This window comes from Triturus cristatus, chromosome 5_2, assembly GCF_964204655.1.
Source record: "Triturus cristatus chromosome 5_2, aTriCri1.1, whole genome shotgun sequence".
NCBI classification, from domain to species: Eukaryota; Metazoa; Chordata; class Amphibia; order Caudata; family Salamandridae; genus Triturus; species Triturus cristatus.
The window spans coordinates 65,313,390-65,328,190 of record NC_140588.1 but is presented as its reverse complement, the minus strand read 5'-3'; the positions used below and the strand labels follow the sequence as shown (position 1 = coordinate 65,328,190).

General features: G+C 45.7%; 1 protein-coding gene across 1 annotated transcript in view; it reads right to left on the bottom strand.

Annotated features, from left to right (window-relative positions):
• The window catches only part of NFX1 (nuclear transcription factor, X-box binding 1), a 660,521-nt gene that overhangs the window by 82,840 nt on the left and 562,880 nt on the right, over positions 1–14,801 (bottom strand). The window contains exon 21 of the mRNA XM_085606860.1: positions 14,514–14,580. Coding sequence (XP_085462986.1) covers positions 14,514–14,580 — 67 coding nt within the window. The remainder of the gene's footprint in view (positions 1–14,513; positions 14,581–14,801) is intronic.

Below are 14,801 nucleotides of genomic sequence, written 5' to 3'. Positions count from 1 at the left end.
GGTCACAAAAAGAGTCAGGACCGCAGTCAGAACCTACCCTACGGGACGTGCTGTAAGCCATTGGTGGAGTGCGGTCCTCCCTCGACTCCGTTACCACTGAAGTATCCCTACTGCGAGCGGACTTTCGAAAAATGGAAGAGAAAGTTAAAGACCTCAAAATAGTCATGTCGTCACTGCAGGATGACACAGCACAACTCCAAACCCAGGTTGCCGAACTTCAGAGCCAACACGCGAGGATGGCGCAACAGCTGGATGACTATGAAGGAAGGGCCCGCAGAAATAATATCCGCATTTTAGGTGTGCCGGAATGGGCTGAGGGGCCAGCGGCGGATCTCTTTGTGGTGGACATTATAGTGAAACATCTGCAGCCCAAAAACCTCTCCAAATATTTCTCAATTGAAAGAGCACATAGAGTCCCGGGAGGGAGGCCAAAACCCGGCACCCCTCCGAGACCACTAATAGTCCGTGTATTTAACTATAGAGACAGAGATATCATTCTGCAAACAGCATGGGCTGGGCCCCCACTCAAGGTAGAGAATAGCGAAATAACGTTCGGCCCAGATTTCACGGCCAAGGTCCAGGCCCAATGTACATATGAAAGAATTCACTACAGCCATGGGTCTAATAGATGTGTGGCGTACCTTGCAACCCAATGATATCCAATACACGTACTATTCGAATGCACACAGGAGCTCATCTCGTATTGACTATTTCAGGCAGTGAAGAAAGAGCTTCGGGACCGAGAAGTAAAATACGCCATGCTGTTTCCAGCGAAACTTAGAGTGGAATCAGACGGAAAGACGTGGTTCTTCACCTAGCTGGAGGACGCCTGGGAATGGCTGGAGGGATGGCGAAGAGTCGGTGGTCACCGGCGAGACTGAAACGCAGGATCAAGGATGCACAGAGAGAACGGTGGGACTCTTTCAGAAGAAGGCTCCGTTAGTGCTAAGGACAAGTAGATGCAACTTCAGTGGTACAGCCGTGTAGACGATGGGGACTGCAGGAAAATCTACCTTCATGTACACTCCAAGACATTGGTGAGAACGTTCCTATTATAATAGTGTCTTACTGGTCCGGAGGACACTTGATATAGCACTGTTACTGTCGCAGAGACTCACTTGTGAAATGTGTTATTTTGTTCCTACATGGGTCGGGCTGGGAGCTAAGAGAATGGAGGTATACCACTAATAGCTATAGGCGGGGAGGAGGGGACCGCAAACCCACACCTTTCAGTATTTTCGGGAGGGGGAGAGGCACTCTGTCTAGTTGGGGAGTGGGTAGTTCTGAATCCACGGGCAGGGAGGGGGGAGGTAAGGGGGTGGAGGGATGGGTGTTTATTGTCTTTAGGAAAGTTTGATTCACAAAGTAGTCTATGCATACTGCCGCATACAGAGTTCACACCTGATTTCAATTGTTGGGAAGACGAGCCAGGTCACGCATTGACTGTACCAGCAGGGGGGATTGATAAGCATGCACTTCTGCTAAATTGTTGCACTCTCACTGTCACCACATCGGATGATGGGGGGGTAGAATGGATTCGTCGATCTCTATACTTACCTGGAACGTAAACGGACTGGGTGATAAAATTAAAAGGGGAATCGTCCAACAATACCTGAAAAGACAGGCCCTGGACATAGTGCTGTTGCAAGAGACGCACATGATTGGGAACAAAAGCAAAGCCCTCACACGATGGGGTTACAAACTCCTGGTACACGCTGACTTTACCACTGGTTCCAGGGGAACTTGGATTCTAGTTAAGAAGAACCTAGCTATTATTGTGAAGAATACCTGGGAGGACCCGGGGATAGATTTGCTGTCCTAGAGGCCCAGTGGGAGGGAAGGGCGCTTAATATAATTTCAGTATACCTACCTCCTGCATTGGGTAAGGAAGCATTGACAGCTCTCGGCAGAATATTGGCTGACCTTCCAGTGGGCACACCGGTCCTGGGAGGAGATTACAACATGACCATGGAGGATGATATGGATAGATACCCCTGGCGGGTGGGGACACGTCCCAATGTACATATGAAAGAATTCACTACAGCCATGGGTCTAATAGATGTGTGGCGTACCTTGAAACCCAATGATATCCAATACACGTACTATTCGAATGCACACAGGAGCTCATCTCGTATTGACTATTTCCTAACACACGCAGCCTCCATTGGTAATTTTCAAAAACCTCATGTTCTGCCGAGAGGCATCTCAGATCACTCTCCGGTTATAGTTGAACATACATACTGGGAGAGGCAGCCACGATCCACTATAGTTTTAGACCCTTGGTTACTGAAAATTCCGGATATAAAAATAGAACTCTTAATTGTGGGGTTCCCAGAGGTCGCCGACTGTCTCGGCGTGGAAGGATAACATGGATTGGTGCATGTTTCAGGAAAAGGTGGTGTATGTTGTGAGAGGTAAGCCTGGGACATGGGTGAAGGTATGGGGCCCCTGGAACGCCTACCGGGGGGGAATCTGTACCCCGCCGCTACTGCCTGATTCGTCACCGGCCCCGTCTCCTTAGCCTGTTTGTCTTCCCGGTTCTGGGCGATGAGTCTACTAAGTCCCCGTCCTGACCTCTTTCCCCCCCTCGATATTCCTATGGATCGCCGGGGTCCCCCCCCCTAGGGGAGCACATGCTGTTATTTCCGATTGTGGGTTGCCTTGTGGACTTGTTTTTGTTGATTATTTATATAAAAATGAAGCCGTTGTGTGGGGTCCGGATGGTGTGGCTACCAACGTTTCTTCAACTCCTGTGATTTCCCTTCTGCCGCAGCGTGCGTTCTACTGCCTGTATTATATGCTCCTTCTGTGTGCTAGCGGCCGGCCTGAAGGTTGTAGGCCCATCTTTGTATAATTTTTGGATTCTGTAATAAACGGCTTTAAAAATAAAAAAAAAAAAAAAAAAAAAATAGAACTCTTGTCAGCAAACCTGTAATTATTTTAACAAAAATGCTGGCTCGGTAACATTAGCGCAATTTCTGTGGGAGGCCTATAAAGTGGTCCTAAAGGGGCATGCATTGTCCCTAAAGGTGGGTTACATCCAGAAAAAACATAGCCAGTTAGCCCAACTGGAAGATGAGCCTCGTCAACTAGAACTAGATAGCACCCTCAGAAGACACGTTGCATCACCCCGCAATAAAACAAGAAGAGTATAGGATCAAAGCAAGAGAACGTATGTTGACCAAACACCTCAATATGCAACACCGTTGATATGAACTCAGAGACAGGGCTGGGAAGACGTTGGCCTGGTTAGAAAGGAGAGAGCAAGGGGAGAGGTGGGTGTCAAGTATGACCATGTCTAATGGTAGTACCGTAACACATCCCAAGGATATAGCGGAGGCTTTTGCAGGTCACTTAGAGCAGATCAATACTCCCTCCACTACATATACTGCAGAGGATTCTCGCCAACTCCTTTCTGACAGCAGTAAATCAACTCTCTCTGAGACGAACAAAGAAGCTTTGGAGGGTGACTTGACGGATGAAGAGATTTAAAAGGCCATAAGCCAAATTCACTCAGGGAAGGCCATGGGGCCCAATGGGATCACCATCAAATTCTTAAAAGTAACTGCCTCTCACGTTGCCCCTCATCTTCGCGCCATGTACAATGAAAGCTACGAGCAAGGGAAGCTGCCTAGTGACCAGCGAGTAGCATCTATAGTTGTAATCCGTAAGCCAGGGAAGCCTGGTGATCAGTGCGGTTCATACCGGCCGATTTCATTGATCAACGCGGAAGCTAAGATCCTAGCTAAAGTTCTAGCCACCAGATTGGTTCCGGTTATCTCATCGTTGGTACATCCTGACCAGTCTGGGTTTATGCCGGAGAGAAATACAGGAGAGGGAATTCCTGGAAGAAGATGCTGTGGTGCTATCTCAAGATGCCTCTATGGCGTTTGATTCCATAGAATGGCCGTACCTATTCGAAGTCTTGGCAAAGATGGGATTTGGCCCGAAATTTTTAGGCTGGATTAAACTACGTTACACAGATATACAGGGCCAAGTGAGGGTTAATAACTATACCTCATGAATATTCACACTGCGAAGGGGAACACGGCAGGGCTGTCCTCTGTCCCCACTGATATTTTCTTTGATGCTGGAACCGCTGGCCTCCTGGATCCGTCGAGATGCGATGGTGAGGGGCCTGAAATGAGCAGAGAGTCAGGAAGATCGAATATCCCTTTACGCAGACGACATCTTCTTGTACCTAGCCTCCCCATATAAGTCCATTTGCGGTGTTCTGGACATCTTCACGAACTTTGGGAAATTCTCGGGTTATCAAATAAACTGGAGCAAATCTGTACTGTTTATGCTTCGGGGGCAGGTCCCCCATCTTCCACCAAATTGCACAATCGAGGTGGCAGTGGAGGGCTTTCTGTACTTGGGAATATATGCCACATCTGACCCTACCCTCTTTTATGATCGTAACTTGCCCCCCCCCCCCCACCACTGACCCGGTTCCAAACAGATGTTGAACATTGGAGATCCTTGCCCCTGTCTCTGGTAGGTCGTGCTGCCTTGTTTAAGATGCTGGCACTTCCCCGCTTCTTATATATTCACCAGAATTGTCCATATCGAGTTCCAGACACGTATTTCTCAGCAGTGGAGAGTGAGGTTAGAACTCTGCTCTGGGACGGAAGGGCCCCCCGCATTGCCACCAAAAAACTGACGAAAGGTTGGTACGATGGAGGAATAGCCCTCCCAGACCTTAGACTCTACTACTGGGCCTCGCAACTAGTGGTGATAAACCAGTGGATATACCGTTCTCCCAAAGATCCTGCATACCTGCTAGACAGATATCAGACCGGGCGGTCTGGTTACCTGGGAGCGCTGTACTCTAAAGTGAAGCGAGGGCGATATTTTGAGCCTCTCTCCCATACTGTAGCTATCTGGCATCAGGCTAATTCCCGACTAGGGTGGTCAAACATCCTCACAAAAGCAACGCCATTATGGTATTCCCAGAAGTTGGGTTCGCTCTGCCATCAACCCGGCTTTGATAAGAGGGATACCATCGGGATTTCCGTGGTCGGAGACATGATCAAAAAGGGGTCGATCCTCAGTTTTAAGGAGCTTCAGGACCAATATAAGATGGCGCAGGGGGAACAGTTTAGATACATGCAAATCCGGCACGCCCTCACCACAGCCCTGCCGAACCCCAAAGAGATACCAGAGTCGTCACCGTTGGAAGATCGGCTGCTAGATGGGCCACTAAACTCCAAAGTCATTTCATTGACCTATAAAAAATTGTGTAATAACATACCTGACACACTACATAAGCTTAAGGAGCAGTGGGAGGGAGACCTGGGATCACTCGAAGATGAGGATTGGCAGGCTGCCCTGATGTCCCCTAGAGAGGCGGCTATCACCCTCCGCTTCCAGTTGATACAATTCAAAATTCTCCATAGATCATATTTAACGGAAGTGACATTGGCAAAGATAGGGGCCAGGGCTGATCCACTCTGTCTCAGGGGCTGCAGCCACACAACTACCTTTTATCATACGATATAGGAATGCCCGCAGCTTCTACAGATATGGGAGGGGGCCACGAATCATATCCAAACGGCCCTGGGGAAAGCACTGACTCTTACACCAGGGTTGGGCCTACTTAATATATGGGCGGCAATGGATCTTACAGAGGTGGAACAACAACTAGCCACACTTGGATACACCCTTGTCAAAAGAGAAATAGCTAAGGGATGGGGGGCGGCAAGTTCTCCAACTACGCAGGCATGGTTAAAGGAAGTTGATAAATGTATGATTGCAGAAAAGGAAGTCTTTACAACTCGGGAATGCCCAAAGAAGTGGGACGAGAAATGGGGCAAATGGAACGTATATCGTGGTAATATCTGTATCTCCCCAACGTTGGAACTTGAAATGAGGCGAAGTAGAGATCGAACAGAAGATATGTAAAAGTGACTTTCTTCCCCCTGTTAATGTACTGCTGTATTAAGTGCTTGCTGAAATATTGATTACCAATGTATGCATAACTACGAATGAAACTAATAAAAAGAATTAAAAAAAAAAAAAAGAAAGAATGCACTAGTGTCTCTACTCCTCTTTGGAGGGATGCAGCTGTGGGTAAAAGATGGGCAGAGTGATCGATTGTCCCACATTAAAAGGCGGGACCACTTTAAGGAGGAACAAAGCTTTTGTTCGAAGACCCACTTTATCCGGATGGACAGACAGAGAGGGAGGCTTGGAAAATAGAGCCTGAAGCTCACTATCTCTATGAGCAGAGGTGAAGGCAATAAGGTAAGCAATTTCAAAAATTAGAAGCCTTAGAGGGCAATTATGAAGAGGCTCGAAGGGAGCACCCATGAGAAAAGGCAAAACCAGATTTAAATCTCATTGGGGTATTATGAAAGGAAACAGAGGAAACAAATGAGTAAGGCCCTTAAGAAACCTATTGACAATGGGAGATTTGAACAAAGAAGACTGATCTGGAAGTCCCAGGAAGGCAGAGATAGCCGAAGGATACCCTTTGAGGTTGCCCAAAGCAGAGCTCTTTTGGGCCAAAGAAAGTATGTGCAACAGAATCTCTAAAAGAGGAGCAGAAAGGGGATCAACAGCCTTCGCTGTGCACCATGCCACAAATTTGTTCCATCTACAGGTGCATACTGTTTTAGTAGCGGACACCTGGCTGCCAAAATGACCTCACAGACCTTCGACTGGACAGTCGAAAGCTGTTAACTGCCGCTGCTCAAACTCCACACAAGGAGGTGGAGACTGGACAGGTTTGGGTGAAGAACCGTCCCCAGCTGCTGCAACAGAAGAGACTCTGAAGGGGCAGTGTGATCGAAGGATCGATGCCATACTCAGAAGGTTGGATTACAAGACTCTTCGTCCCCAATCCGGAGCCACAAGAATGACTTGAGCCAGATCATGCCTGATCTTCCTGAGCACTCTAGGCAGAAGTGGTATAAAGGAGGTTGAAGCTCCCTTCCCGACGAAAAGCGCCACAAAGTGAGCGCTGCCTTGAAAACTCCAACGTGCAATCCTGCTGAACATTGCATGTTCTTTTCAGAGGCACACAGATCTAACCAAGGCTGTTCCCCACGGCTGAAAGAGACCTTGCGCCACCTCCGGATGGAGACGCCATTCATGATCGACCAGGCACCGATGGCTGAGTTCGTCCGCTCTGGCGTTTAGAGAACCCGCCGGATGGTGAACAACCAGGGTTATGCCCTGATGTTCGCCATTTCTGGAGGCGGAAAGCCTCCTGACAAAGGGTCCATGACCCTACCCTGTTAGTTGCTGTACTACAAGACTGTGGTGTTGTCCGTGAAATCTGCACCACATTCCCTTTGAGAGAGGGAAGAAATGCCTTCAGTGGCAGTGTGATAGCCCGGAGCACCAAAAGGTTGATATGGAGATCGGACTCCGCCGGAGACCAGACACCACTGATCTCCACCTCTCCCAGGTGACCGCCCCATCCCATGAGTGACGCATCCATCACGACCATCAGATCTGGTTGGGGAAGGGAGAGGGATCTGCCTCTGACCCAATCGCTGTCTGTTTCCTCCGAGATCTGTATGTAGTTGGAAAGATTTCCCTAATGCTGCGCCCACTGGAACTTCAGGTCCCACTGCAGAGCCTGCATATGCCAACAGGCATGATCCACCAGCAGGATGCAGGAGGCCATAAGGCCCAGCAGCTTCAGAGTCATTCTCATCGCAATACAGGATAGAGGTTGAAACATCTGTATCATAACCCAAATGTCCCGGACGCTCTGCTCCGAAGGACCGGCCCAAAACTGAACTGACTAGAATCGCTCCGATGAAAGGGAGGTTCTGAGAGGGAGTCATGTGTGACTTTGGCATGTTGATAGTGAAGCCCAGCGAAGTCGAAGAACAGCTTCTTCGACTTCTTCTTGTGCTTATCTGACCTCCCCGATGACTTGGAATGTGATGAAGAGTGTGGGCTCTGCGAACGTTCTTGGGACCTTTCTCTTGGACGAGAACGGGAGCAACGCAGAGCTAAGTGTTGGGCCTCCAACAGCTTTTGGGACAGCTCCTATAAAGCCTTCGGATTCATGGCCCGGCACTCTGAGCACGACTTCAGGTCGTGGTCACGTTACCAGCACCAGAGGTACACGAGGTGCGGATCCATCATGGACATCATCCTGTGACAGGAACTGCAGGGCTGGAAGCTGGTCCTACTCTGGGACATCCTCGATGCACCAGGAGTCCAGGACTCAAAAAAGAAGTAGACAAAAGTCACAAAAATGCTGGCCAAAGAACGATCAAAGGATAGCTCTCTCTGGATCTGCGCTTTGGCTGGTTCAGAAAAAGAAATAACCGATGTCAGTGCGCATGGGTGAGTCGTTTGAATCAGACTGTCTTGTGCCTGGGAAATGCACCAGGGCTCATGCCAAGATAGCTACTGTCATCCCAGCATGAGCCACATTTTGTCAGCATGTTTTGACAACACTCAAAAACAGGGAAGCAAGGCTTACAGAGAGTATATATGACTGTTGTCATGCAGCCTACCAGGGTACTTCTCGGAAACCTTGAAGGCCATAAATCCTTGACCTGGAAGTTAATACTAAGGTTGCTGGAATCATCTTGAATATGGTGAACCTCCCAACAGGGTTAACTGGCATCTCTTCAGGTTAACAGACTCTCCATGATGTTGAGGGCCTCTCAATACCTTTGAGGACCTCTTGATGCTGGTCAAGGGCCCTACATGAGTTTGAGGGACCATCCATGAAGTCAAGAGCCCATTCAGTATTGAGGGCCTCTCCTAAGATTTTGAGGGTCTTGAGAGCAATGAGGAAAGCACAGTTACATCCCTATGAGGGACCTTTACTTAGGTGTCAGAAAAAGAGTCATGCACGGTTAGGTAGAATATCTCCTCCGTGGCATCTTCACTGTATTGACTCTTAAGATGGTCAGTAATACAGGGAACTCTATAAATCCTAGACCCCAGTCTAGTAATGGTTGCTCAATTGTTCTCTCAAAATCATACATTCCTGGATACCTTTTTTTCTCATCAGTAAAGCACTAAAGAGAAGGAAATCAGTAGGATTCCCCATTAATCACCTCTTATGGGCAATTTCCTGACAGAAAAAGTGGGTCACTAGAGAATGAGAAAAATTAGACCATACTTACCTGGCAGAAAGAAAATGTCAAAATCCCTTAAAGGGCAATAGGTGTCAAGCGGAGCATAAAATATGTCACCGAAAGTGTTTTAATTAATAAGTATAGATGAAAGGGTAAAGCCCTGTGTTTGGGGATCCTTTTCAAAGAGCCATAAAAAAGAATTATGACTGCCACTGTTCTGCATGCTGTGATTGTGGTGGGCCAATGGCAACTTAAAAGTGACAGCACAAATTTTCATTATTCTAGGCTGTAGGTCTATGACAATATTTTCCTTAGATTTTTAGCTTATAAAAAGGGGAATATAAGGATTGTTTCAGAACTGCAAAGTTGCTATGTCTTTGTTGGACCCAATTTTATTTTCATAACGTGGTTTTTAAAAGAGCATAAATATAGAGCAAATGTTTCATGTATGAAGGCGCATTTTCCTTTTGCTTTCTTTGTCAAGTTTTTTCTCTACATTTACAACTGCTCTAACACACCCACATATGGGCATAACTATTCATAGTTTATGAATCTTAATGAAGATCCCTTGAGAAAAACCAAGTTCTCTTTTCACATTTCTCTTCACAATCCCTCCTTTTAACTTAAGCTATGCTGTATATAACTAATGGTGAAATGGCGGCGAGAGGGTTTACGCTCACCATAGTTTAAAAAACACAAAACAAAAAGACACTGTCTAAAGAAGAAAAAAGAAGGAATTTAGGTCCTCATCATAAGTGGACTGTCACTGGGTAGGGAGTGGGATGTAGGGAGTGGGATGTTGTGAGTGGGTTGGTGTGGGTGTGTTTATGTGTACACACTTTGCATAACAATACTGTCAATGTATTCTCAATGGAACATCATACCACAGCAAGTGCCCTTCAAATGCAAGGCAATGTTTAAAAGAAAAAAACGTAAGACAAAATGAGATAATTTGAGTGAACAATTATAAAAACCATAAACTGAAATCAAAGATGCCCATTTGAGCAGCTGCATTCTAGGAAAAGGTTTCATTTTAGCAATAAAGGTCCCAAATTAATTAAAGACCAACCATCTTAGTCAGACCAACCAATTGCGTAGTAATTTTGATTCTTGTCCACCTATGCCCTCCAATTTAGCCAAAACATCTCTAGCCCCTAACAAGCCCAAGGTCTATATGGTTGAGGTTCCGCTAGCAAAAGGTAGAGAAGATGAAGGATCATTAAAAATAAGGTCACCCATTGGATACGTTATGTCAGAGGTTGTCGATCGCTAATAAGGGATGATATTACTCGAGCACAAAGACATAGATCTGAGGATAGCCTCACAGAAACTGTTGAACTTACTCTGGCTAACCACTCCCTGGCTGAAGGCCTCTTAGCTTTAGAGTTCAGAACTTCTTCCTCAGATTCATCTGCCATCCAATTTAGGAGATACCCCCCGTCAAACTTAATAGGAGAAGGGGTGTAGAACAGGACCTAAAAGAAGCAAACCACTCCGTGCTTGATAATATTGACTGACTAATTCCTGATGTGATTTTGTCGAGTAATCTAGGTACTTCTTCTGGTTATGATATGCAAATGGCCCAACCCCAAAAATCTTCTGTTACGACTCATAATATTAATGCTATCGATGTAGGTGGAGCGAATACACCCCAATTGCATCTATCCCATGATAACGCTACTGACATCTCACCGCCTCCTCTCCCAAACCTTAAAATAATCTCATGGAACATTGCTGGCCTGCGAACCAAACTTTCTCTTCCAGATTGGAATGAGTTGATTGCAGGCCATGATATATGCATCTTCCAAGAGACCTGGAGCCTTGTTCCATTACATAAACATGGCTATGCCTGTTTTTGTGTTCCAGCAATCTCGAAGGGGCGAGGACGCCCTTCGGGAGGACTTATAGTCTGGGTGAGCATCGCCCTCAATCTTGAGGCTTGCGTTTTTTTCAGCATTTCCCCTGATATAATGAGATTGACGTTGAGAGGGTCTAGGGGCGGCCCTGTCATTGAGCTTTTTAATGTCTACATCAGAGGAACAAGTGGTGGCTCTAAATCATCGATAGTAACAGATTTGGGAGACAAACTCTCTTTGTGTTCACCTGATTCTTTTATTTTGGTGGCAGGTGACATGAACTGTACGTTCGAACCCTAGGCTACAGAAGATTTTCTTGAGGTGGAGAATGAGGATGTCAGGGGGTTTATACCACCTCTAACACTACCTCCAATTAAAAAATGGACACCAGTAGCAATCCAACTAAATGCTATAACACTAGAATTTGGCCTAAGAGCAGCTAATGGACGTTTCCCATCCGATCTCCACGGTGCTAATACATTCAATAAAATGTCTTGCCCATCGCGAATTGATTACATCTTGATTGACCGACGACTATGGAAAAACGCAGTGGATATGGCCATAGTTCCATCTATCGAAAGTGACCATAACCCTCTGTGCTTAACTCAGAAGAGCCCGTGGTCTTTTGCCCCATCAGGCTTTGGTGTTGGTCCTATTATTCTTTCCAAAGAAGTAGTTCCATCAAATTGCAGGAGATACCTCAAATGGCCTAAAATTATTTGTAATGAGCAGAAAATGTTAGCCATAAAGGAGGTCCTGCTAGCCAACATCATGGAACTGCAAAAAGCATGTAGCGATCCAGATGGGTGTCTAAGGGTGGGGACCATTCATAACGACACAGTCACGAAGATAGGTTCACTTTGTTCGATATCCTGTCCTTTGAGAATTTCTAACAAATCTCATAACGGATCAGGCTCATGGTATAGTCCAGAGTGCAGGCAAAAAAAGACTATACTAATATCCGCCGTTAAAACCTCTGACTCTTGCCTAGTGCAAAGAGCTAGAAAAGAGTACAGAAAGGCAGTGACGCAAGCAGAACGTGTATGGGAGGAATCCCATTGGCAGGATCTTAAAGCCGCTAGTCTGGCTAAGGACGGAAATTCTTTTTGGAAATTGTGTAGAATGTCCTCAGGTTCGGATTTTGACATCATACCTAATCATATTTCTAGTCAAGAGTGGTTTACACATTTTAAAAAACTCTATTCTGGGGAGGATGCACAAAGCCCTAGACTTTTACATCATCCAATAGTAACCACCTCCATTGTGGACACATGGGATCCTTTTGTTGAGTCAGGTTTTGATTGCCATTAATAAAATAGTCCCTGCTAAGGCTCCTGGCCCAGATGGTCTCCCTGGTGACTTGTTTCGAGCTGATTCTCGAAATTGGGCAAAGTATTTTACTCGTTTGCTCAATGCCCTCATTAATGGATCATCTGTCCCGGACTCATGGAAAGGAGCTGAGGTGGTCCCAATATTCAAAAATGGATCTAGGGGGGACCCTGCAAACTACCGACCGATCAGCCTCATTGATGCTGGTCAGAAGGTGGTTGGCAGAGCTCTGCTGGAGAGAATCCTGCTATGGGTCAATGAGAATAATATTCTGTCTCATTACCAGGCAGGATTTAGATCAAATACAGGCACAATTGACTAGGCCTTTAGACTCCTCCTCTAGCACTGGAAGGTGGTCACGATTGGCAAAGGCAGTCTTCATCTAGCTTTTATAGATTTGAAGACTGCCTTTGACCTGGTCCCATGTGACCGCTTGTGGTCAGTCATGAGGGAAATGGGCGTGCCCACGCCAATCCTTGACCTTCTGATTCGCCTGCATGAGGGCAATTTTGCCCAGATTAGATGGGGAACCCAGAATCAAAAAACAGCAAAAATCCCTGTTAATAGGGGAGTTCGCCAGGGCTGCGTTTTGGCACCCACCCTATTTTCCTTATTTATGAATGGGGTGGTAAAGTTTTTACAAGATATTCCAGCAGATGCTCCGGCCCTGGCGGGCGATAAGGTTCCCGCCCTCCTTTTTGCAGATGACACGCTGCTAATTTCTAAGACCCCGGCAGGGTTGCAGAAGCTCTTGGACAGATTTCATCTGTTTTGCAATTTAAGAGGACTGATCATAAACACCTCAAAGACCAAACTCCTTTCGTTTAATTTACGTAGACCATCTAAATTTATTCTCAAGTTCGATGGAGTTCCTCTCGAGTTTGTGAAAACTTTTGATTATCTTGGCATTAGAATCTCTGATAACATTAGTTGGAGACCCCATTTAGATATGATGCTTCTTAATCACAAGCGGGTTGCGGGGGCCATCATCAAAGAACACCGCTCCTCACAGAGCAGACCCATCGCACCCGCTTTAGTGATTTACCAAGCAAAAGCTGTCAGCTCCGCCCTGTATGTTGCTGAGCTTTGGGGCTTCGATGATGTCAAGGAAATTTCTGGGTCAGAAAACAAATTCTTGAGGGAATTGGTCTCAGTTCCAAGGTGTACTCCCCTTAAACATTTATTTTGTGACTTGGGTAGGCGAGCAATTAAGGATTTGGCAAGACTGCGTCCCCTGCTTTTTTGGGCCCGCTTATGGCGAACCCCCGAGTTACCAAAGTACGTAGAGGGCCTTAGAGAAGTGATAAACACTCCGGGCACACATAGAGTTGGCTGGCTGTGTAATATTAAAAAGCTTCTTCTACAGTTAGGATTTAGAGAAGCCTGGGAGTCCGGCAAACCAATAAACAAGATTGATCTCAAAAGAGTTTACTGGGCATGGATTGATACCCAAGAGATTAGCAAACCTAACCAAGGTAGATTAACAGAAGCCTTTTATTCACACAAACAAATTGTCAGCCTTGAGCCCTATCTTGATCTTATCCAGAAGCCAAGAGACAGAACACTTTATATTCAATTTAGATTGGACACATTACCTACCCGAGAGTATATTAATAAATGGAAGCCTCCCCTCCAGACCACGGCACTTTGTCCGAGCTGTAGTGAGAAAGTTGAAAGCATGGCACCCCTTATGTTTGAGTGCCCGGCTTATAAAAACCCAAGAGGCAGATGGCTAAGCCCAGTCTGCAGACAGCTGGGCACATCGAACTATCGTGTAGCCCTCAGGATTTTGCAATCCGATACCAGCGCAGTACTGGTTTGTGGTGTGGCCAAATTTATTGGGTGGTCTTGGATAATTAGGGTCAAGAATCTTTGCCCTGATACGATTTCTTAGCCTTTTTAAAAAATCTTTTTGACCTTTTTAGCTTGTTTTCTATCAAATCAAAAGCTTTGGGACATATATGGAAATGTAATTCCTTTTTATTTGAATGTAAATATTTTGTATCAAATGTATTTATTTAACTTTTAAATATTCTCTCCCAATCGATAAATTGTATTTCTTATGTATGTATGTTGTTGCTTTTATGATACAATTTTTATCAAAATAAAGCTTTGATGATGATGATGATGATGATGAATTAAAGATCATTATTCAGTAGAGACCATCTGTGTTTTTCTTTTGGTGTTTAGAAGAGCAGGAGTTCATTCATCCAAGAAAACATGTTATTAAGCTGAGAAAATTGAGGGCTAAACTTGCGTTCCTGATACCAACCTTATTCACAGCTTCCACCAGTGTTTTTATTTCCTTCTCTATTTCACCGACAAACTTGAGATCTTTCCTGCAACCACAAAGAAAGTAAATTCATCTTGCAACCCAGAAAAAAGAACAAGTTGAAGTACTGAGCAAACTTTTTCATGAATGCCTTATTTTCAATGCATATTTGTATTTTCTTGGCATACGCTGACAGCAAGAATACAACATTTTCAACAGCTAACCTCTTATGGGGTAATAGAAAAACTAGACATGCTTCTGTTTTTTAGGTGTCACAAAAATAGAGAT